Source organism: Schistocerca nitens, chromosome 11, assembly GCF_023898315.1.
Source record: "Schistocerca nitens isolate TAMUIC-IGC-003100 chromosome 11, iqSchNite1.1, whole genome shotgun sequence".
Lineage (NCBI taxonomy): Eukaryota > Metazoa > Arthropoda > Insecta > Orthoptera > Acrididae > Schistocerca > Schistocerca nitens.
In genome coordinates this window covers 212,232,634-212,258,211 of record NC_064624.1, presented here as the reverse complement: position 1 = coordinate 212,258,211, position 25,578 = coordinate 212,232,634, and the positions used below count along the sequence as shown (strand labels likewise).

Here is a 25,578-nt window from a genome sequence, read left to right as displayed (position 1 = left end):
ATGTTTATAGCTTTTGTAGATTTGGAGAAAGCTTTTGACAATGTTGACTGGAAAACTCTCTTTGAAATCCTGAAGCCAGGGGGTGGTAAAATACAGGGAACAAAAGGCCACTGACAACTCGTACAGAAACCGGACGGCAGTTGTAAGACTCGAGGGGGGAGAGAAGGGAGTGAGACAGTGTTGTAGCCTATCCCCAGTGTTATCCGATCTGTACATACGACAAACAGTAAAGGAAACAAACAAAAAATTTGCAGTAGGAATTAAAGTCCAGGGAGAAGATATAAAAATTTTGAGATTTGCCAACTACATTGCAGTTCTGTCAGAGACAGCAAAGGACCTGCCGGAGCAGCTGAACAGAAGCCCGTAACAATCGTGAAACTCTGTCTGCCTGCAGACAGGCACAACAAAAAGACACTTACACATTCAGCTCTCAGGCAAAACCGTCTTCAGAAAAGGAAGCGCGTGCGTGTCCACACACACACACACACACACACACACACACACACACACACACACAACATATATATATTCACACAAGCAAGCACATCTCACACACTAATTACCACCACACGTGGCAGCTCTGAACAGAATGCTGGCATTTTCTGAAGAAGGCTTTGGCTGCTATCCCTTCCCGTTTCCAATCCCCGTCCCCTTCAGATCACTGTTGTCATTCCATGTGACAGCTCCATTCCAGTCTGAGCTGCTGGAGGTGGCGGCCACATGTGTGGAGGTGTGCTTGCTCGTGTCAATGTATGTGTGTGTGTGTGTGTGTGTGTGTGTGTGTGTGTGTGTGTGTGTGTGTGTGTTGTAATGGTACTTTGACTTCCACGCCTCCGCCAATACAAAGATATAATTTACGATCGCGCACGCAGAAGAGCACTGCGCCAGCGACAGAGTTTTATAAATAATTTTGTTCTTTTTTTTTACTTTTGCGTAGGTGTTTGCTTTTTAACAACTAACTGATTACTCTCACTCTCTCTCTTGTCTTCATACGAAAGGCGTGTATTTTTCGGCGCTGTGTTGAATGTGCTTTTGGGTGGAAATTAAAATTATATTACAAAGCGAGGTTGTTTCAATAGTGATTCGAGGTGGTTATCGCCAAATTTGTAAATTTATCATCACAGTGACAAGTTGAAGTTTTCAACAGACGGAGAAAAGTGAAAGACGGGTCGTCCTACAAGAGAAATTAGGACAGCCATGAAGACTATATTGTAATTAATACTGCATATCTAACAAGATTATAAGGTAAATTTCAATTAGTTTCCGATGCTATTTCCGTACAGTCGCTTTTTGTAGTGTTGCCGACCCGGTCTGCCATGCACGGTCAAATTACAGCACGATCTCAATCAATAATACGAAGTCCGCCTTATCCGTAACTGAAACCATCAAAATTCAAGACATCAATCAGATTTTCTATTTTATATTTTTCACGGCAGAACCCCGAGGAGAAGGAAACACTACAGTGTGTGTGTAAATATGTAACTGCCTTTTTGTTGTGGCAGTCAGCAAGTCGACGTGTCGTCTTTACGGCGAGTAGCAATCTATCTTTTCCTTATATTTGTGATGTTCCAAACTAGAATTTCCATTGTTTGCTTATGTCCTGTATAGATTTAGAGAAAGCTTCTGACAAAATTGACTGGAATACACAACGAAATTCTGAATGTAGCAGAGATATACGAAACAAAAGGATACCTGTGACTCTTACAGATCCCAGGTCGCAGTTAGATTCAGAAGGATGTAGGCTGCAGCAATTATTCAGAGACGGAGAGGCTCGCACAGGGTGAAGTACCGAGGAGAACTGCACCGAAATGTTTTTCGTACCGAATACAACAACCGATGATGACGAGAGTTCTGAGATGAAAATTATGGGATTGAACAAATTTATGATAAAATACAAGGAGTTACTGATTTGTTTAACTTAACTACGATGTGGGACTGCAACTCTGTGGTAGGTAAAGGAAGAGAAGAAAAAAAGTAGGCGCGTACGTAACTGTTCGGTGGCAGGCCTCGGGTCCCGCGCCGGCACACTCGTGTTACGAGCGAGCGGCGCGAGAGGACTCGCCGTCCTCCCCTCATTTCTACCGCGAGGTACTCGATTTATCGCGTCCGACTGCGACCCGAGCTTTCGCTCGCTGCGGTGTCTGCGAGTTACCCTCCTGCCCCGAACTGGTGGCCGGACACTACGGGCGGGGCCACCGGACGCGATTCTGACAGAGCAGCTCGTACCGGACCGGACGGGAGAGGCGCGGCACTGGGCGCCCGTAGGACTGGCAGAACGCAGCAGCAGGAGCGTACGGACCGGGATAAGGAACTCCGAGGGACAGTGGCACTCGATACGAATATTATACCGGCAACTTTTATGCGCAGAAGAGATTGGAAGACCGCAGAAAGTTTCAGACAGATTGTACGGTGGTAAGACAGAGATATGAAAACCAGATTTTAAAATGTAAAACACTTCCACGAGCAGATATGACGCCTGACCAATTCCTGTGTTACGAATTGTCGACTAGAAATGATGAAACTGCACCGACATAGGAGGTTACGGAGACGGAACCCCGACAGGTTCTTACGGACGGAGGTCGTCGAAAGCCTCGAAGAGAATGTCTGGCTACAACTGACACGAGTGATTTACCGAAATAAGGCGAGTAACGAACACCGCAGCTTTCAGAAATGCGAGAAAATGAGGTTCGGTAGAAATCCTCGCACGGTGCAGGAAACGATGAATTCGACTGATGAGAGGTGAAAATATAAACGTCAGCAGGCAAACGGGAATATAGGTGTGTAAAAAATGTAGACTGACAGAATGTGCAAAATGAGGCAACACAGGCAAAAAGCGGTGCCCGAATGGCAGTTCTTCGAACTCAAAATGTTCGGGACCGAATACCAAATTGTTCCGGCAGTACCTCAAAGTTGCAAGATCTGTAAACAGTTCGAGTACTTTTCTCGGACTGTAACCCTGAGCATGCAAAGAGCCAATCGTGCACAGACGTGACACTCTCCCGGCAGACGAAAATAAAATGAAACTTCTGTGACGGCAAGCTGTTACACAAATTTTCAATTGCAAACGTAGTTGCAGCAGACTAAAGTAATACGGTATTTGTTACACTGTCTTCTGTTTTCATTTTCTGATTGTACTACAGCATTATTAGCAGACCAAGAATAAAAGCTTTCACAGAAAATCTGAGGTGTTATCTTTAACAATTTGCTAAATGTCCTGTTTCAAACTTTTGCCCACATCCACAGTAAATAAATTAAAAGACACTGTCCTTTACCACTAAAGCTGTCAGATTATTTACAAAAAAAAAACCACCCATTCCACAGTAAGCCTTCGGTCGGTTTATACTGTTCGGCCAGTTTCAAGTGTGCACATACATTTAGCGTAAACTTATAATACGTGTCCAAAAGGTCCTTTGCATTCTTTTAATAGTGTGCTTAACAGAAGTCACACAGCAGTGAAGTAGACCAAAGTTTAAATAAAGTGTCCGCGAAATGTCTCAAACACACGAGGACGATATACTGACACGAATCTCCCGAACAGTGATACACTGTAAATTTAAGGCATAAACTAAATGTATCGGTGATACGAGATCTGCCACATAGGTGTTGAAACACGTGTGGTGAATAAAAGCATTCTGAACAATTTTTTAAATACGAGGGCACGGTGAACATTAATGTGTCCAAATTTTTTATGTCCAAACTCTTAAATCCTTTTAAGTAAAACAAACCGTATTAATATTCTACATGTTTATTCTTTGCCTCTACTTATTTATTTCTCAACACAATCACACCGGTGACGCCTAACTTCTCCCGACGAGAGACCAGTTTGTCGATACTGCCACTACAGAATGTGAGGCCACAACTTCACCACTGCTCGTGCCGCTTCATCACTGTCAAACTGAAGTCTTCACAGGTGTTACCGCTCGGGAAAGAGACGGAAATCGGAAGGGGTCGAGTCGGGACCGTACAGAGGACGGTCGACGACATCAAATCTGCGGTGTCAGATTCTCGCACGTATCGCAATCCGAGTGTGCAGTCTGGCAGTCGCCCTGGAGGAGAAGGTGCTCCGAATGTGGACAAACTGTCCAAATTTGAACCTCAATCACAGCACGCAGTTTCTCACAGACCGACACAGTTACGTCACATACTGCCTGCCACGTTACACACTACACTTCGGAGCCCTCTAGCAGCACAGTGCTGCAAACACGTAGACGTGAAGAATAAAGATGTAGAATGATAATAATGTTTTATTATTATTATTTCTTTTAAAAAAAAAAAAGAAGAAGAAGAAGAAGAAGCTCTAAGAATTTTCACTTGAAATATTTGGAGGCATTTCTTTTCATCATGCCCTCTTGATATATTTCAGCCTTATGACACACAAATGGTAAACTGTCTTCTGCACACACACACACATTACACAGTACAGGCAAGCAGCCCAGGAGTGTGAACAAATGTACGTACATTCTCTGGGGACCGATAACTCTGCGTTATGGTGCACAGTAGATAATTTTCAAATGGCAAATATAAGATTAAAATATTCACATATAAAACTGACTGTGACATGTGCAGTTCAGAAAGTGGAAACTATTACAAAGTGACAGAACTGCTGGTGTATGTGAGCCACCCACACACCAGCAGTCGTTCGTTCACGCGGCACCCACCTACAGGCACGGTCCACTACTTTCGAACTAACCGCCAGCGGTCATGCATCCGGTAACAGAGAACTGACGAACTGCGAGATAGCAGAATGGTACCGTCAACTGTGGTGACGTTTTACATCAAACAACTACACATTGGTGACAAAAATTCATTTATATCAGTTATTATACTTCCTGTTCACAAGTTCTTAACTCGTGGTAATGGCTAAATGTACAGACAGTACACTGAAGCTCCTCTGAATACTAATTGTTTTCAAAAGAACTGCCTTTTTTGCACTTTTTTAATGTACTAAAAATTTTATTTGTTTGACCAACAAAACAAATTTTGTGTCTAGGTCTAATGTATGTTGTGCTCTGAGCCTTCACAATGACAACCAGAGCAAAAACCAAAAATTAATGTATTATTTACTTGCAAGTATCGTGAGGTCGTTAGCATCTCTTCATTATTCTGTAATTTTCCTAATACTGGGTCGAGTACTAGGTGGTGGGCAGCCTTTCGAAATTTCTCGAGGGTATTTTTGTTGTTGTTGCAACTTCAAAAATGCGTGGTTTTTTTTTTTTAACAGGGTGCATTTCGCTTAATTGAGGTAAAGCATCAGCATTGGTCTCTAATTAAGTTATTTACACTTTGATTTGGTTTAAGATCGAAAAGCAGTTTCCTAAGAATATATCATTGTTTTCTGCATTATACACTGATAATTTTGGTCTAATTTTTAGTTGTTCTGCAGCACTATACATTTCTTATGTTTTTCAGAGCAAACTTTTATGCACACCACTGTTCTATGTTTTTTATTTTTTTATTAGATTATTGTGTGTGTATGATTCTATTTAATTATGGCTGCTGTGTATTCATATATTGTGTAAGAGTAGGAAAGGAATAGCGATGTACGATTTTTATTGTGTGTGGGGGCAAGGGGGAGGGAGAAACCATGATGAGTGGACATAAGTGTATAGTAGGGTGATGCAGTGTGAGCTAGAGGAGAAGGTGGGGAGCAAGAAGTAAAATGAAATTCTGAGGGGGGGGGGGGGAGGGAGGGGGACGAGTGGGAGGGGGACGAGTGGGAGGGGGACGAGTGGGAGGGGGACGAGTAGGAGGGGGACGAGTAGGAGGGGGTGAAGGATGGAAAAGGTCCTTTTCTTTTTCATTTAATTTCATCAACTATTTTATATAGAGTCTGGTTTCCAATATTTATTAGGTCATTGAGCAACTGTTTCTATTGTGTTAATGCTTTGTGTATGTCAAAATTTTCTTAGAAAGGAGAAAGATGTTTGTCTTTACTGATTTTTATGATATAACTTTTTCAATATTGCTTGATCTATGGTGTTCTGGTTTTAGATGATCTGTAAATGTTTAATTGGTTTGCACCGTATTCAACTGCTCTGATGTTTTCTTTATATCTTGTGTCAAATGTCCTACCAGCCATTTCAATGTATATCTGCAACAGAGCTGATAGATGCCAGATTGTTGGTGTCTGTCTGGTTTCGATTTCAGTTTTTGGATGTGCTTTTGTGTTGAGTTGTTTGTTTAGCAATATTCATGCCTTGTTTTTTAGAACAAGTTACCTATTTTACGTGAAAATTTGTTGTTGTAGGTCATTGTATGCCATTTCTTTTGTAGAAGTGCAAGTTGTATGAGGTTGTGTGGTTTGGTTAGTTTTCTCCATTATTTGTCTCTCTATTTTTTTTGTTTAGTTTGTCAGCCATTATTTCTATGTGTCCATTTTTAATGCCATTTGTTTTACAATGGCTGGCTCTTCCTGGTAATTAGAAGCGTTTAGGGGGATCCATTCAGCCTGTTTATCGTGTATCTGATTGCTGCTCGTTTATGGCTCTACGGGTGGTTTGAGGTTCCATTTAAGGTAATGTCACTTGTTGTGGGTTTTCTGTGTATGTCAAATGTGTGTTTATTATTGTCTTTTCTTATGGTTATGTCTAGAAACTTGAGTGAGTTTGCTTGTTGTTGTTCTGTTGTGAACTTTATTTTTATGTGTACAGTATTTGTCTTTGTGTAGTTGCTGTATTCCATTTTCAGGTTCATCTACCACGCATACTATGCCATCCGTGTATCTATACCAGTAGATGACAATGTAGCTTTTCTTTGTTAATATGTCTTCAGATATTACTTTTTCTATATGATTCATGAAAATGTTGGATTAATGTTCCTGAAACAGATGAACCCATGGGTAAACCACCTTATTGTATGTAGTATTCTTGGTTGAATTCAAAATAATTTTGTTGTGTTATTAACTGTAATAATTTTATTGTTTCACCTGTGTGTTCATGAGACAGCTGGTTGTGTGTTTTCAGGTTTTCTTCAATTATTTTTATGGTTTCATTAACAGGGTCCGCCCCCGGTAGCTGAGTGGTCAGCGCGACAGATTGTCAATCCAAAGGGCCCGGGTTCGATTCCTGGCTGGGTTGGAAATTTTCTCCGGTCAGGGACTGGGTGTTGTGGCGTCCTAATCATCATCATTTCATCCCCATCGACACGCAAGTCGCCGAAGTGGCGTCAAATCGAAAGACTTGCACCAGGCGAACGGTCTACCCGACGGGAGGCCCTCGTCACACGACATTTCATTTCATTTTCATTAACAGTGATACAACTGTACATACTTTCTAAATCTTAAGAGAGCAGTGCTGCTGTGCCGGGGATTTTAGTGTGTCTTACATGTTCAACCAGTTGAGAGGTATTTCTGATTGTTCTGACATTGTCTAGTTTACAGTGCTGGGTGAGCTGTGACTGCATTTGCTTTGCCAGCAGGTGTGTAGGAGCTGCTCGTACGCAGTCGAATCGAGAAGTGCCGGCCACCCTAAGTGGTCGTGTTCACCGTCGTGGCTACTACGTATTTATGCGGATTGTTTTTCACGAGTCTCATTGCCTAATTTATGAAGTCTCCTTGTCGACTTCACGCTTCTGAAACCGTACTGTCGTGAATCCATTCTGTGGAGAAGTCTTCTCTCCCGTCATGTACCACGTGCGACATTCTCCGAAACCTCGCCCGAGGTATCGAGAGGGCGAATGGGTCTGTAGGACTTCGGAGCTACGGGATCGTCGTCCTCACCTGTTTTAAAGATTAGCACATTTGCTTTGTCCACGTATCTCGTGTTGTGGAGAGAATCTCCAGAGGCAATGTGGACAGATGTAACACAGTCCTTTAACAATTATATTCAGTGGTGCCGAGGAGTCAGTTGTCTGTCGCATCTCAAAAGACCACGTACGTGCTGTTAAAAGGACACCTTTTACGAGGTCTGACGGTCAAATCGAGTGACAGGTCCGTAAAGAAGAAGCCCGTCACCAGGTATGTAGGCACCGTCTCAGACAAACGACACAATTATGTTGTACATATTGGAGAAATGAGTAACAGAGGGAGGAACCCAAACAAAATTATTACTCTCATCAGTTATAATTACGAGCTGCCAAAGTAGACAATAAGAACGTACCGTAACGCCGTCTTAACTGCGATCGTAGGACACTGTGCGGAGTGCTCGGGGCCACAGACTTTCGCTCGGAACACCGGCACGAATAGTTAACAGGGTGGGACACGGAATACTCGTCGAGATGTCGCGAGAAATAGTTGCGAAGTTTCCCCTCGACCTCTAGATACGGAAAAAGGTGGCAGTGTACTAGTCGGAGGAAGAACAATACCACGAAGTGCCGAATTTAATAGGAACACGGTCCACAAGTGGGCAGCAAATTCAAAATCGTGTTCTCCACCTGTAGCCAAATGTAAAACAGAAACGAGGAGTGAAGCACCCGAATCCCTCAAGGGGCCCGACACACTACTCAACCATTCACAGGCCCTATGCCACCTACCGGCATCGGATTGGTAGACGATAAATTCCCAAATGCGCCTACGGTGAGGAAGGTGCACCAAAACATACTATCCGTGGACTATCCGAGTAGCCTATACCGATCGCTAGCAACTAAATCTGAGAACAGAAGACTCGATGTCGAGACGTACTGCGATGTGAAACAGAATGGCAGATCTGAGACAATACTGCCGACACTATTTTTAGAAAGGCTCGGGTAGTGCAGTTATCTTACGAAACGATCCCCGACCCCGTCTACCGCACTAAGAGAGGTCGCGACAGACGATCGAGAAGCGACGCGGTGGAGGCAGCCGAGGTCGACGATTCCGAAAGGAGGACTGCCGACACCGTACGCGTGTCCGTCGGAACGACACCGCAGGTAAACGCAGCCACAGGTCGTATCTCGGCACCCGAGGAACCGGAACCCGGGTGCCGCGAGCCGGACCGCGACTACACTCGTCACCAGTAACGACGGTACTGGCTGGGAACGGGCCAGTCTACAAGCAGTGGAACGCGCAGACGCAACCACAGCACCCGAGGAACTGGCAGGGCGTGCCTGCTGGCCGAGGAGCAACGGACTGCATTGTGGAATGAGATAGAAAAAACTGAAGCTATCGTAACAGTGGTAGAGCAGATTTGGTACTAGATGCCATTTTTATTCACAGTAGAAATAGTTTTTTATATTAGTAGTAGTAGTAGTAGTAGTATTAGTAGTAGTAGTGTCCACGCTTCCTCCCCAAAACCTTCCTGGTGCAGGAATACAATACATAAGGTCGGCAAGTACTAGGTGATAAATACAGTGGACTATGGCATACAGATGTAAACAATGTGACATACAGAGGTCCGGCTCGGTACGGAAAGTGCGCTCAGATAGCCGCAGCGGGTAAGCGGGAAATCCGGGATTCGAGTCCCAGTCCGGCACGTATTTCCATACGTCAGTGACAGGTAATACGTCTCTACCTAATACAGCTGATGTCAAAGAATTCACAGTCGGCAAATACATTTAAAATTATTTTTTACAGCTGTCGATCATTAATGATGTCCATTCTTTCAGATATACAAGTAAATACTAAACTGTACACGAGACGTAAACACAGGAGTTGTTTTATGCGAGCCACACAAATAAGTTTAGTTCATTAAACGATGGAAACTCCGGGTGGGAATATCGACAATGTAGGATAAGACACATTGCCACTTGCCGTAAAAAAGACCTGTTAAGTTGCAGACGGGCACAATTAAAAGACAGTTATGCAAGACACTTATGTACGTATCTTAATTGTGCCTGTCTGTAACTTAACAGGTCTTCTTTACGGTGAGTGGCACTATATTTTCCTATGTTGCTTTTAATTCATTAAAGGAGTTAACAAATTCAGTTCTTTTCAAAGCTTTAGCTACTCAGAAAGAAATTAAGAATATTGCACATTTAGCAATCGGTGCGAATTACGAACTTTTTAACAGTAAACATAACTAATATAAAAGAATTTTCATCGCCTATGTGCACTTGTTTAACACACATTGTTTTTTGACCTTTTCGGTCAAATTCAGCAGACGAGACACGAGACGGTACCGGTAGACAGCCTCGAGCTCGTCACTTAGCAGCTCGGTTTACCGGTTCTCTCGTACCGGACGTGTACGGTAGACTTGCCGCACTGGCGATTAGTTTGAAAGTGGCGGATCACATCTGTGGGCAGGCACCATCTGAGCCCCTTCTAGTGTACATATGACTCACCTACACCTGTATTTCCACAATCTTTTACTACTTTTAACTCTGAGAAGGCTATATCTCACAATCAACTTTATACTACGAATATTTTAACTTGACATTTTTGATACGAGAGTTACCTACTTTCCACTGTTACGTAGTTGATTCTAAACTTCAGTTCCATCAATCAGAGAGCAGACAAATGTACAATCTGAGCAACCCTCCTAACTGTTCAGTTGTAATTTGATGCATTACCGTGTGAGGTACTCGAGTGTGTGTGTGTAGTTGTGTGTGTGTGTGTGTGTGTGTGTGTGTGTGTGTGTGCGCGCGCGCGCGCGCGCGCAGAAGTTGGTTGGTTTTCCTAGTATTCTACTGCCCTCTCCCCTCTGCTTTCTCCTCAAGCAGATCGTGTAATGTCATACTGTACGAATGTAACGTCCGACTGCCCGGGCACTTTCAGTTTACACCTGATGACATCCGAATGTACAGCATTAGCAGACTGCGCACTCTGCCGTAGTGGAGAACGAAACATTAGAGGGCGAGAACTAGCACCCGACGTCGCGCTCTCGAGGTACTGAAGCAAACATTTTACAGTGATCGGCAGTCGACACGGAAACTGAAACGCGGCACAAATGAGCAGTCCCACACTACCGCTCTATTCACTGCTGCAATCGCAGTCACAAATTAAAAAATGACAAACCTCTATCAGATATAGACTCTGGTGAGGACACTGCATTATTTCCTGATCGGCAACCGCACCTGGCACTCTGTCTTTCAAACTCTTTCAGTCGAAAGTGGAGTTCACGCATCTGCAACATAAAAATTAATGTCAGACCGTGTGACACTACTTTCCAAAAACCATTTACAAACAGGTGTCATATGTTTCCACATATACTCACTACGAAGGTATTCCTATGCACCGAAAAAGTTGCCAAGTTAACTGTCTCGATGTCGATCGACAGCTAAAAATAAGCTAAGTGTACGATCGAGTCTTCCCTGTCACTTGTCTGCTCTACACACCGAAAAACCGTTCGTTTAGGTTTTTACGTGAAATCCCCTGTGTGTAGACGACGAATAAATATAACGACAGTTGTATTTCAGTTATTATAAAACACGGATAAAATGTCAGTGAAACTTCCCACCGTTAATGTTTTGAGACGTACTCCAAACGGAAATTATATTTACTTCTAGTATTGTGGTCTTCGAAATATACCTCCAGACTTCCCCGAGCTAAGAACGTCGAAGTAAATAGGCATTTAAAAAGAAACGAACCATTCCTCGTAGATCACAACATTAAATGCAACGAGCAGATAGAAATCACCTCCACATTAAAACTGAATGTAATAAAATGTCCACAGATCCGAGCACTGAATGAACAGAGAATATAGTTTAACCGAGGCCCATATTAACAGCAGCGTACAATTCAGACGTAATAATGTGAACTTCACTTCGTAAGTAATAAAATAAATAAGGGATTAACAAAAATTTTAAGCACTCATTGGTGATACAAATAGAATTTAAGCATAATTACATTAGTGCAGTGTTGGGATGATTATAGTAATATCGTGGGACAAGTGTAACATTTCTTCTTGCACTAGCAGATGCATTTCTAGGCTAAATTTTACATGTGGCAATAACATCTACAAAGAGTATACTTTTGATGTGACTACACCAACAATTTTATTTACATTCAAGCTGCAGTTTAAATTCCCCAAAAAACAAATTAGACATAAGCCTATACGACAACCGTGGATGTGACCACCGGGAGTGCTTTAGCACTGTTTCATTTGGGTGATTACAGTCAGGAAGATATTGGGAAGACTCTTCCACAGAACTGGAGATTACTCTACAGAGATCATACAGGGGCAGCGATTTTCCCCTTACGGACACAAACTTGCAATTATGACAGCTAACAAGGGGGGACACAAACTTTAAAAATTAAAAATATTCTTATTACAAATATGAATATCATTTCTGTTAGCTGAAACACTTTTTTTTTTTTTTTTTTTTTTTTTTTTTTTGAAGCTTCATTTTCATGTTACAAAGTGCTGGAACTGAACAAATTGCTTTACAGCTTGTCTAAAATTTCAGCTTCTAGACCCTCTAAGAAATTAGTTTTCAAGAAAAGTACTACAATGATGCATTGTAAAGTAATTTATTAACAGAATATATCTGAAAAACTTTACAAATACCTTAGGTCAGCCCATTTCAACAGCTTCTATTGATTTTATTTAATTAGTTAAGTCCCCAGGCTGATTTATTTTTTATTGCTATCTCTTGTCATTCCGTTGCCAAAAAAAGTGTGAAACTTATTTTTCAGGGTCAATGCAATTTTGTAGAATCCTGAAAATAGGCAAGCAAATACAAATTTATGAGATGGATAAAAGTCTCACTACAGAGAAAAAAAAATCATTATAAACAATATTTTGTAGTGGTAACATCTACATGTTGGCTATACTGTTAGCAAAAACTGGAGGAAAAATGGGGAAATCCCACAAACCAAGAATGTACTTTTCCAAGAGACGAAACTTACATTCAGTGAGTCTGAAGAGTAACTGCTGAAAGGTGAATTAATAAGCTTCATTAGTGCAGATTACAATTAAGTGACTAAATGGCTGCATACTACATGTAGAATGGAGTTAATTATTTTGATAAACTGTATTTCTTCTTCCATAACCTATGCTTTCTATGGGAAGCAATAGCAATGCCAAAGCCAGCCGTTGTGGCCAAGCGGTTCTAGGCGCTACAGTCTGGAACCACGCGACCGCTACAGTCGCAGGTTCGAATCCTGCCTCGGGCATGGATGCGTGTGATGTCCTTAGGTTAGTTAGGTTTAAGTAGTTCTAAGTTCTAGGGGACTGATGACCACAGATGTTAAGTCCCATAGTGCTCAGAGCCAGCAATGCCAAATTGTATGAAAACCTTAATATTGCCTATAGAAAAACAAGTTACTGGCTTCCTATGTACTGCAACAGAATGTTGATTATTTCTGAAGGTCACTATGTATTATGCATAAATAATAGAGACACTTTTATGTATTATGTTGTTAGAAGATCACTATATTGAATTGAATTTTTTATTTAAAATAGATATTGGCTTATTTCTGACAATTACAGCGTACCCACAGTAATTCTCAAACAAGATATTTCATTTTTACAGTTCTTATCAGACCTCTCACATCAGCTGAGAAAATGAGACAATACCGGAAATGACTCTAGGAGAAAGGGTTAAATGATGATATCAAGGGGAAGGACCGGGAAAGGCAAAGTTTAACTCCTAATCAACATAAGAAGCGAAGAGAAAAAGCGACACTTAATCAAAGAAAATTCAGAAATAAAGTTAGAGCCAGCAGCAAAGGCGACGGTGGCGATGCTCGCATCATCGACACCGATCGTCCATATAAATCTCCCGCTACACTGAGGAAAGCAGTTAAACGTGTGGAAACTAGTTTACCTAGAAGTCCAAGAAAGTGCAAGAAACTTGTCTCGGAATTAGCTGCTGCTCACGGAGTTTTAGTAAGCGAACAAAAGGTGAAAAATCAGATTCGATGCCTAAATCCAGGCACAGAAGAACCCGTTGCTACTTTTTATGTTCGAGATGACATTTCGTGGCAAACTCCTGGAATGAAAGGTGGAAAAACCAAAGTCCAGAAGAGATACATGACCACGACATTGAAAGAAGCCCACACTATATATCGAGAGGATTTGCCTGACATGCCAATAAAATTGTCCAAGTTCCGTGCATCGAGACCAAAGTTTGTGTGCATCTCACAGGATACACCGCACTACGTGTGTCTCTGCTGCTACTGTGAGAACGTAAAGCTACTTTTGTAAGTTATACACGACATTGTTCCACAATTGAAAACCACATTTTCTGACCTCATTAGCACAATAGTCTGCAATCGAGAGAAAAACGTTTGCATGTTGTCAAAACGTGAAAAGTGTGCAAGTGTATCTTTGAAAGATAAGTACTCTTTGGATGAGAACTTAATGAAGAAGCTGATCAAAACGGATCCAATGGCAAACAGTGAACCGGCGCGGCGAATCACTCGGAAAGAAGTTCGTGGTACTGTTGGTCAGAGTCTTGTCTTGATGCTCTTTCAAACATGCTACCCCAATCCTTACAACATACATTTATTAAAAGACAACAATCAAAATTTTTTGAAAACAAAAAGAATTCTGCAGACAAGAACATCTTGGTGCAAGTAGATTTTGCAGAAGATTATACTGTTCAACTGCAGAATGAAGTCCAGAGCACCCATTGGTCAAAACAACAAATCACTTTGTTTACAGCATATATTTGGGACTCACAAAATGATGTATATCCTTGTGCTGTTGTTAGTGATGAACTTGATCGTGATAAATATTCAGTGCATGCTTTCCTAAGTAAAATTGTAGAGCACATTATATTCACGAACCCAGAGGTAGAATCTGTCACATTCCTGACTGATGGTGCGGCCGGTCAATTTAAGCAGCGTTTCCTGTTCGCCGACTTGACATTTTTCAGATAATGCCACAGAATAAATATTTCGTGGAACTTGTTTGCCACATCACATGGCAAAGGTGTCGTGGGTGGGATTGGTGGAACTGTAAAGCGTGCAGTCTGAAATACCTGCAAAGCTGGGAAACACGTTCTACCTCGTGCTGAGGACTTTACAAAAGTTGCACGTGAAAGATGTCGTGGCATACACATTTTTTATATCTCTGCTTTGCAAATTGCAGAGAATACAGAGGAATTAGATCAAATGTGGAAGGGAATAGTTCTAATAGAGCAGACAAAAACCATCCACGCTGTTACACCTATTGCTCCACGTATTATTGAGTACTAGCATTACTCGCTATCTCCCCAGAGGTTTGTGCACAATTTCAAAAAGCGATCTTCAGCCAAAGAAAATTCACAAGAACTGATCAATCGTACAGCTTTGCATCGAGGGGATTTTGCTCTGGTTTCCTATGCCGTAAGAAACAGATCGAGATTTTTTTGTAGGGCAGGTGATTTACGTGGAAGATGGTTACGAAACTTCACTACTTAGAAAGAATGACGCAAATGGACGGATATTTACATTTCCCCCCAAAGGAAGATAAATGTTAGGTAGGAAAAGGCCAAATTGTAGAGAAACTAGTTGCACCTACTATAAATGAATAAAACTGGTAATTTTCGAGTGAAAGTGTCATTCCGTTACTATTAAGTGTCATTCCATTACAGTGATTTTTTTAATTTTGTTAGTAAAATATTGGTTTCGTGCATTTATCTCACGCCATTTTGTTTCCAATTTATCCCTCTTCACAATATAATTTTTGTGAATTTTTATACAAAATGGATGAGCTGAATTACTGTTGCATTATAAATGAGAGCAACATGCATGTCTGAATTGTGCCATTCCGTTACCAGAAAGTTTCTTTTACATTAGTCTCATTATATGAATGAAACTTCAAGTATTAAATTACATATCTTGTGTTTCTTTGCTTATGTAGAAAATACAATATTAATTTTTTTGTCTTATCATGACTCTTGGCCTTTTCACTCCTTAATGGGTAAAAACAATCACCGAGTGTCATTCTGTTACTGACAGAACTACCCAGACATGTAAATGAAGTAGCTCAAACATCACAGTTTGGTTCCTGACGGAATGTACTGAATTCACAGATTGTTACTAAAAACTCTGTTTCTTTTATGTAATATAATGGCCTTAAATTTATATCTCAAGAATCCATTCTTTCTCCGTCCTGAAATTTAAGCCACTGTTTGCAAACACATATATGAAAATATATCTTTTTCATTTAAAAAAAAAGAAACAGCATTTTGACTTTTTCCAAAACTAAATTTTTTGAAATTTTACTAAAATCGCGCATATGTTGCAGCATAGTAGTGCAACATATCAAATGTTCAAATGTGTGTAAATTCCTAAGGGACCAAACTGCTTAGGTCGTCGGTCCCTAGAATCACACACTACTTAAACCAACTAATGCTAAGAACACCACCACATACACCCACAGGCTTCAACCTCCAGCGGGAGGGGCCACGCAATGCGTGACACGATGCCGCAACGTATCAGACTAGAGCTTAAGCCAAAAAGTTTTAAAATGTCATCATTTTAGTGTGCCAGTTACATGTTCCATAGACCATTTGAATGATTACACAGGTCTGCAACTAATAAACTGCACAGGATTTTTTAACTTTTTCTTGTAGATTTTGACCTCCCAAAAACTGAAAAAAATATTCAAAAAATTCTATCCCCTAGGTTTTTATGTATATTGCAGTATTTATATTCATTAGTAATAAACCTAATTTAATAATTATTAAAAATTATATCAATTATAGTTGATAAAATAAACTTAAATTTAAAAAAATACAATGTTAACTATTCTTTGTTACCACTTGCAGGTTTTACCACGAACTCCTGGGCGGCAGAAGCAAATGCAAACAATCTTACTGTTCAGTTTTATCGTGTTGCGATAAGTCAAATGTCGATTTGTATCTCGCATGAAATGAGGAGAAACTCACAGTAGACATAGCGCTATTCGAGTCAACAGTGCTGTCGTTTCTGTCTAGTCGTGGCTACGAGAGGTTGTATTATTTCTCCAAACAGTTTTTGTTATATCTGTGGTGAATACACTATTGAAAGTCAACAGGGAAACATAAGTGATTTTGCGAGGACAGTTTATTTTGCTTATTTTAAATTAAAATTTGGTGATCGAGATAAACCATGAGGCCTGCATAAGGTGTGTAGAAGATGTGAAGAAGATCTTCGTTTGTGTTTTAAGGTTAAGAAAAATGCTTTTCGATTTGGAATTCCTACGATATGGCGTGAGCAGAAAAACCGTACCACTGATTGCTACTTCTGTTCAGTTGACGTAAAGGGATTCAATTCAAAAAAACAAAAGAAGCAAAAGTTATCCTAACCTTGACTCAGCTACACGTCTAGTGCCCCATAGCTCTGAAATACCTGTCCCACGGCCACCTTCCAGTTTGTACGAATACCCGAGCGAGTTGCGAGACGAAGTTACATCATTTCCTGAGGGTGAATCGAGCTCAGATTTTTCTTCAGACGAAGATGGAAGGCCTCAACTATTTTCTCAAAGTGAGCTCAATGATCTAGTAAGAGATTTGAATCTTTCAAAAGATGCAACCGAATTGTTAGGTTCCAGATTAAAAAATAAAAACCTTTTATCATCTGGCACCTCATTTTCATGGTACAGACACTGAGAAAAAGAATTTACCCAGTTTCTCTCAAAAGAAGGAAATTTGGTTTTTTGCAGTGATGTGGAAGGACTCGTGCAATGCTTTGATATGCAGTGGGACTCATCTGAACGGCGCCTATTCACTGATTCATCCAAAACTAGTCTTAAAAGTAGTATTACTGCACAATGGAAATAAATTTGCACGGCTTCCGATGGTACATTCTGTGCAAATGGGTGAAAACTATAATGATTTGGCCCTTATCCTAGAAAAAAATCAAATATCGGGACCATCACTGGATGGTTTGTGGCGACTTCAAAATACTCACGATGCTTTTGGGTCGGCAGGCAGGCTCTACTAAATACCCATGGGATAGCAGAGCCAGAGAACAGCACTGGACTAGAAGTGATTGGCCATCCGGAGAAACTTTAAAACCTGGAGAGAAAAATGTTATCAATACTACTTTGGTACCACCAGAAAAAGTTTTTTTGCCCCCCCCCCCCCCTCCATATCAAATTGGGGTTGATGAAACAATTTGTAAAATTGCTGCAAAAGGTTGGGAACTGTTTTAAATATCTAAGTACAAAATTCTCGAAGCTGTCAGAAGCAAAGCTGAAAGAGGGACTTTTCACTGGCCCCGACATAAAAAAACTTTTAACTGACACCCTCTCTGTGGAAAGTATCAATGAGAAGGAAAAAGAAGCTTAGGTATGATTCAAGGATGTAGTGCAAACGTTTTTGGGAAATACTAAGGATACTGACTACAAAACCACTGTTCAATGGATGCTAGCAGCATACAAAGCTCATGGCCGCAAGATGAGCTCGAAGGTCCATTTTTTACACTCCCACTTCGACAGTTTTCCTGAAAACCTGGTAGCTTACAGTGAAGAACAGGGGGAGCAGTTTCAGCAGGATGTCCACGATATCGAGAGACGGTACCGAGGAAGATGGGATGTCACTATGTTTGCTAGTCGACAAAGATGGGATGCTTAAGTGGGAACCTGAAGTTGGAAATCGGGAAAGGACTCGGCGAAGTACCGAGGAAAAGAAGAAAAGTTTTAATAAAAAACATGAATAATTATAATAATGTTATTATATGTCTCAAAATAATGCTTCATTGGTTGTAAAAAAAAATTATGTTTGATAATTTTGAATAAACAAGTGCTTTTACAATTTTTTGTGTTTGAATTTGGAAAAAAAAGCCTTATGTGATAGAAAAAAATGGACATCACTTCTGAAATCAGCACATAATTCAGCAAAAGTATCTCGTGCAGCTGACAAAATTTTTTTTTTTTTTGCAGACCTGTGTTATTTTATTGAAATGATGTGGAACGAGTCAGTTCACAGGACATGTAGACAAGACCAGTGTTGACATCAATAAACACACCATTATTTCTAATCCTACTTGTACAACTACACTGTATACATAATTTTTACTAGCTACCAAGTTTTAAGCAGCATCCAGCAGTGGACTAGAAAGATCTGTCTAAGAGAAATGATTTTATATTAGATTGACAGTTGCTTCACTACATGTCAGACATTTTACGTATGGTGATTGGGCAAACGATCAAAAATTTTTTTTGCTGCATACGGAACTCATTTCTGAGTTACTGGCAGATTTAACAGGGGGTAATAAAGGTCATTTGTTTCTGTAGTACTGTAGGTATGTACATCACATTCCTTCACAAACTGTGAGGGATTATTTACAATGAAGCTCATTAGCAAAAATATTTACTGTGACGGCGCAGTTAAAATGCCTACCCCAAACACCACATATCATTTCTACTGCTCGCTTTTGTGCACTCAATACTATCTTTCTAAGTGATGACTAGCCACAAAAAATTATCGTCGAGCAAAAGTAGCTGAACTTAACTGGTTCAGAAGCTCAGTAATATGCTCCTTCCTGTTCAAGTTTTCATCAATATGTGCATGCAAAACTTTGGAGCATTCTTCCCAATCCACTGACTCCTGCTCACATGCTATCTCAATTGATTTGCTGAACAGAACTGAAAGTAGTGTAAAATGAGAAAACAAAACACCTTCAGGTGTCATCAGTTTCAGCACTCCATCATGCCATCTTCAGACCTACTGACCAACATGTAAGAAGAATCCCAACTCTAGTCCAGCCAAAATAGGGGCCAGCATTCAGTGACTGACACCTGCCAATTTTTGGCACAGTGATCCCTTCGATCGTCACTTGCCGACGGTGGCCTTACGGAGACTGAATGTAGTGTGTGTGGTCTTCTTTTTTTAAGGTTTAGGGAGAGTCAATTTTTAGAGAACTACTTAGTAATTCTTTGGAAAATATTATTTGCAAACTGCTCTGTTGTTTTCTCTCCAATGGTATTTATTGCACTACACTAGAATCATCCACAAAAGTACAAATTTTACTTGTCGAATGTTGAGGGTAAGGTCATTCACATATATGAGGAATAGGAATGGGCTCAAAATGTTTGAAAGCTCAATGATCGATCCAACGGAGAGAGCAAAATTTTGTTTACTCTACGAGTACATACAACACACGAACAATAATAACACATTTAACAGTACGAGGTCCAAATGTTCGTTCAATTTGAAGGGAATTGGACCGATGCTAAGGTGTGGCAGTCAGACCACTTGGCATGGAATAAAACAGTTCTTTTTTTCTGTAAATTTTCAGTCACTGATGCCCTACAGGATAATTTCTGTCTCAAATACTCATTTAGGGAAACAGTATTATTGCACAGTAGAAAATAATAAGAAATTATATGTGAGACTCACAAGTCTACATCTTCCAGGAATCTGCTTAAGCAAATGGGATTTAGCATCCACTGACAAAATTTTTTGTCACAAATCCACTGTAATTTTAAAGTATTTCATTTATATAATACTACAAGAATTAACGACTCTTGCCACCAGTGAACGTAAATTGGCAGAGGAAGCAGAGTTGTTTCTCCTTAATAAGTATAATACCACAGAGGGATTCTGGAATATGAAAAGGTAAATATGTCCGACACGTAGTCCCATAATAATTAGCTCTCAGTCATTGATTCACTTGAAACATTTTATACATTTACACTAGGCACAGACATGATACACAGAACTAAATACGGATATGCATCACAAAAAAACCTTGACAATATAATACATGTGTGATATGTCCAAAAACTTCTTTTTTAGTCCCTGTGTTAATAAATATATATACCATAAATTATATGGGTGGCATTTTTTCCTAAAAATCAACTTATCTATCACAGTTACCTGTTGTACTTACAATATAACATGGCTTATTCGTTACATTCTGCAGTGCACCAAGGAATGCTAAATCAGTACTGTAAATGGAAGGATTAAAATCAGAATACTTACCACAAAGTTGCCTAGTCTTCATTATGCTGGCAGACTGACAGTTCAAACGAGGAAAGAGCCATCGCACAAAATGCTCCACACAGTTTAAGACCAACCAATTGTAGTAAGTCTTTGACCATATACTCAATTTAAACAGCATCGGAACCACGTCACCCCTTCAACAACAACTTCGTGCTAATCTTCTAGATATGCAATGTGAAGATCACGGGTTGAGGGATACCAAAAATCTTCACGCACAACACGTTTTCTGTGCCTCGTAGGTCTTTCCTTTGGCTGCACTGCAGCTGCAACTGGTGAGGATTGATCTGCCACAGCCAGCAGAGGGTCATCATTTACTGCTGTCGGTAGACTCCCTCCGGCAGCTGGCGTAGGGTCCTTTATTGCTAATGTAGGATCTTCTACTACTGGTGTAATGTCTTCTACTACTGGTGTAGTATCTTCTACTACCACTGTAGGGTCCGCTACAAATGGAACATAAAGTGTTCCAACACCCTGCAAGAAAGAATTAAACACACACTCGTGTCCAAACACACTTTCCCTCCAAACGTATTCATCCAAATGGTTTTGCAAACCACTGCGGCGCCTCTTCCCTCTCCCAACAACTCTTTTTACTTCATCCCAATGTTGCTCCATTATACCAACCACTTTATTCCGAAACTGGTAATTGTGATCTGCTGCAAAAGTCTCTAGGTCCACTTCCCCTTCATCCTCGTAACTCTCCCATTTGTCTGAACATATAACAGTCCCATCCTCGACGTGTTCTTCGATAAGACATCGCAAATTCCTTGCATCTCTCCTCTCGACCACATTCAAAACTAGTTCGCCACGTTCTTTCCCACAGACGACTGCTCCCCAAACCCAAAGTTCTGGTAAATACTTTCCCATATGATTCTTAACACTTCCAAATGGCGATTCGCCCACCTCAACTACAACTCCTGGGCCTCCAATTTTACCTCTCTTCTTCACCAACGCTGAACAAATTTCCCTACATGATAAAAACCAGTCGAGGACAGAAGTCTCGCTCACTCCCGCCAAGAGACTTGTGGATAAAACAGACTCGCGTACACAGAAACAGTATGTCATCAGAACAATAACTCTAATGGTAATCCTAGCATTCTCAAACCATGTGGCTTTACGAATTGACCTCCACACTTTGTCTTTTCGGCAGCGCCACATTAGCCCATCACTAGATCTTTTTGTTGGAACCTTGACACAGGACATGGGCTTAAGGCATGTAGCGCATATGTACTTATCAGCAAGAACACCAGAACTCTTCAGAAATTCAAATAAACGCGAATTATCGTCCAGAATCGAATTAAGAGTCACAACAGTTATCGAAACTCCTTGGTTCCTTCGTTCATCACACGAGTTTGAAGCTCTTTTTCTTTTACAGCAGCTTGCCTCCCTACAACCAGCATCACTTGTAACATCCATTGCAATAAATCAACAAAAAGCGACATGAAAACAGCCATACGCAAACAAACGCTCAAGCGCGGAATGTCAAAGATATGAGGAAATACCGACAGCAAGATGTTTTGAGCCTGTTTTATATGAGAACTTGTAAGCTATGTGTATATAATGTATAAAATTACAAGTACTTGACATAATAACTTATAACGGCATAATCGAATTTATATGTAATCGAAATATCAAGTTTAACGAAGGTCAATATTCGACTACAAGGGATATAAAAGTTTACATGTATGCCCTAAACAGAATGCATGACGACGAAAAAATGTTAACTTGTTATGTGTGTCAGTACATTTATTTGTGACGGCTAAAAAGTTGTATGCTAGAAGCCAATAAACAAAAAAATAAATAAATAAAAGTCTATATCAAGAGAAGCGAATGTCAAGCCCTACAGTATTTTCATTATCACATGGAAATGACTAAACTATGTACAGCCAAAGTCAAATAAACAAAAAAATCAATATCTATGCCTCCATTTTGCAAAAATCTTTCGCGTTGCTATAGACATTCAGTGTGGAAGTGGGCCAAACGGTTATTTTGGAGTAACTGCTACCGCGGCTAAAGTTATTTATTGTTACCGTTATTCGCAACGCTATAAATAACAATCATTTATTTTTCACTGCCGAACCCCCATGAACGTCTCCATGTCCGTGTATTTTATTCTTGTTTTAGTTGTGTCACTCCTTGCCCCTGTGGGGCAGGGGAATTAAAAAAAAAAAAAAACACCTTGTCTTCTCTCTTCCTCTCCTGCCTCTTCGTGTACCCGCTGACGCCCCTACTCTCCTCATCCCACCGCTTCCCCTGCTGATCCCTTGCTCTCCCCTCCTTTTCCATCCTCAGCAGGTCTCACCTGGCAGTTTTATTCTTCGTCGTGTGTGCTCCACGAGTGTTTAAAGTGTGTTGTTCCGGAGTGTTTTTCATACTGTGGCCTACTTTTAACCTGTGCATGCGCATTCAGTGTCTTCTCTGTTTTAAGAATCGCCAACTGTGTTTTTTAACTTTCTGGTGACTTTTTTTAACTGTCCCCCATGAACGTTTCCATGTCAGTGTATTTTTACCTCCATTTTCTCCCCTTACCCTGTTTTATGTTCCCCTTTTTTATCGCCTTATGTGTGTAACATTTTATTCTTGTTTTAGTTGTCGTGTCACTCGGCTGAAGAGCGGCGGATTGTGCGCTGGCAGCCCTCCCCTGCCCATTTGGGGCAGGGGAAAAAAAAAAAAAAAAAATTCGCTGCCGAATACTCCAGTGTCCAGATCCAAAAGGAGTCATAGTTAAATAATGAAGTAGGTGGAATCCATCAGTTTAGCTAGCAGATTAATTACAACTGTTAGTAGTCCCAAGTGGCAGGAATGTCATATGAATCGTGCCATAGCCTTAGCTAATTAAATGCTCGATACATTTCAGTTGATATCCGGTTATTGGTGTTCCATTTCATATATGTGTAGGTTATCGGTTGCATGTTAGAAATATTATCCTCGCAGCTGCAACAGAAAGCATGCGAAACTTTGTCGCAGCACTGTTTAAGTGAATTGTTAAAAACGTGCTCTAATCCGTAAGCTGAATACAGTAGGTAAAATTCGAAGCTTAATTTCTTGTGCTGTTCACTTAAAAGAATAAGTTTACGGCCTTGTAATACAACACAAAAACGGCCTTGTAATACAACACAAAAACATACATAACATGGTAGATTCGTTTACCCTTGTACGAGATAGTCCAACTGAGGAAAGTGCGAGTACGCTAATCCAAGTCTTATGTGAGATTTGAAAAACTGCGTGATTTCTTCAGCTACTGTGAGTATCTTTGTTTTTTGGTGGTAGAATGACTAAGTTACATTTCTCCAAGCCTTCAGTTCGTTGAGTATCTCTTACATATGGCATTATTGCACGCAGAATTCCAGTGGACGATTGATTGTATTGACCTCTTAAGGTTAACAGATTTAAACACTTCAGACTTTTTTACTCTGTTCATCTTATTCTTATGGGATCCAGATTGTGAGAGTCTGAATTAATAGTATTGATGTTGGGAATACGAATTTGCATTTTCAGAAATTTCTCCTGGCCTGGGTAATATCTTACCTGTAGATCCAATGTTTTGCTTTTTTCCCTTCTGTCACATTTAAGAAGCATAACACTTCATCTGTCAATGCTACCCGCCTGCCTTTACTTTATTTTCATTTTTACAATTTAATAGGCCGGTATTAGACTATCAAATATCTTTGTCAAAGAAATTTGATGGTGTAATAGGGAACTTTGTCAAATCTCTTCTGTTGTCAAATAAATTTGATCAAATCTAGGGCATCGCTGTAGATTTGAGCAAAGAAGTCGCTTGTCTTCTGTTCAGGAAGACTCAAGTTTCACACGGAATTTGCAGTCTCCCCTCCACAACAGCCGAAGGCTGGTCATGTGATTCCACCTCCACACAAGGGGTGACTGCCAACGGTACTATTCAGCAGTTTGCTGAGAACGGCCTTCTGTTCACTGCAATGTATATGTTACCACGTGGAGCGCTAGCATCGCTACAGCGTTCTGTCATCTGTAGTGTTTTTATAAACATTTCCGGTAAATACAATTGGTGTGTGCCGACAACTACAAAATTAATAGAGATCTATGAAGCTGATGAGGCGCTTTACAACGTGAAGCACCCTGAATACAAAAATAGATTAAGAAGATTGGAGACCTTACTCTCTAGTCTCTCCTGTAGCGAGGAATCGGAGTGCTACAGTGAGACTGTCTTCTGCAGCTATAGCAGTTCTTAAGTGAGTGTTGTGCTTTGTGATATGAGGATAAAATTCACTGAGCACATACTGAATTGTATGCTCATCCGTTCTTAAGTAATTGATGTACGACTTTACGGCCTCCACTATAAGCTCACGTAACAAGTTTTGTTGAATGTGGTAAATAACAAGTTGTTGTTGTCAGACATCTTGAACTTTGACGAAAAATATTATGATAGTGTAATAAACTTTTTAGTGCCTTTTCAAAGATCACTGTCAAATATATTTGACGAATATTTGATCACATCTTTGACAAAGAAATTTGATAGTGTAATAGCGGCCATGTCAGTTTACTGTCTGAATATGTAACAGACTAATTCATGGACGAGATAGGTGAACACTCAAAATGAAGGACTAAGTTTTGCATATAACAGAACCTCAACACAGTAATGGGTGTGTTGCATACTCTTTATAATATTTCATAGCTTTCCATGTATAAGTTATTGCTTGTACTACTAGCCTAATAGTGACAACACAAAGAAACATAATAACACGAAATGGAAGTAAATATCCTCTTACGTAACCAAAGGCCGGAAAGTTACTGGCACCTCTTCCGGAACTACAAGATATGGAGACAACAGAATGCCGTTATCTGTCCACTATCTGCAACCCTCGATGGCCAGCGGTTAGGCCGGTATTACAC

At 40.4% G+C, this 25,578-nt stretch overlaps 1 protein-coding gene across 5 annotated transcripts in view; it reads right to left on the bottom strand.

Annotated features, from left to right (window-relative positions):
- The window catches only part of LOC126212997 (uncharacterized), a 36,086-nt gene extending 10,508 nt beyond the window's left edge, over window positions 1-25,578 (bottom strand). The window contains exons 1-4 of one of the 5 annotated variants that reach the window (XR_007541029.1): window positions 25,455-25,578; window positions 17,675-17,781; window positions 12,360-12,510; window positions 10,868-10,976 (exon numbers count right to left, since the gene is read on the bottom strand). Coding sequence is in view for 3 of the 5 variants with exons in the window: in XM_049940542.1 (XP_049796499.1) it covers window positions 20,866-22,125 (1,260 nt within the window). In the remaining 2 variants the exon portion in view is untranslated. Of the gene's footprint in view, window positions 1-10,867; window positions 10,977-12,359; window positions 12,511-17,674; window positions 17,782-20,691; window positions 22,226-23,011; window positions 23,061-25,454 lie in introns of those variants that run through there. The other 4 variants (XR_007541028.1, XM_049940542.1, XM_049940541.1 and 1 more) reach the window with 4 other exon arrangements.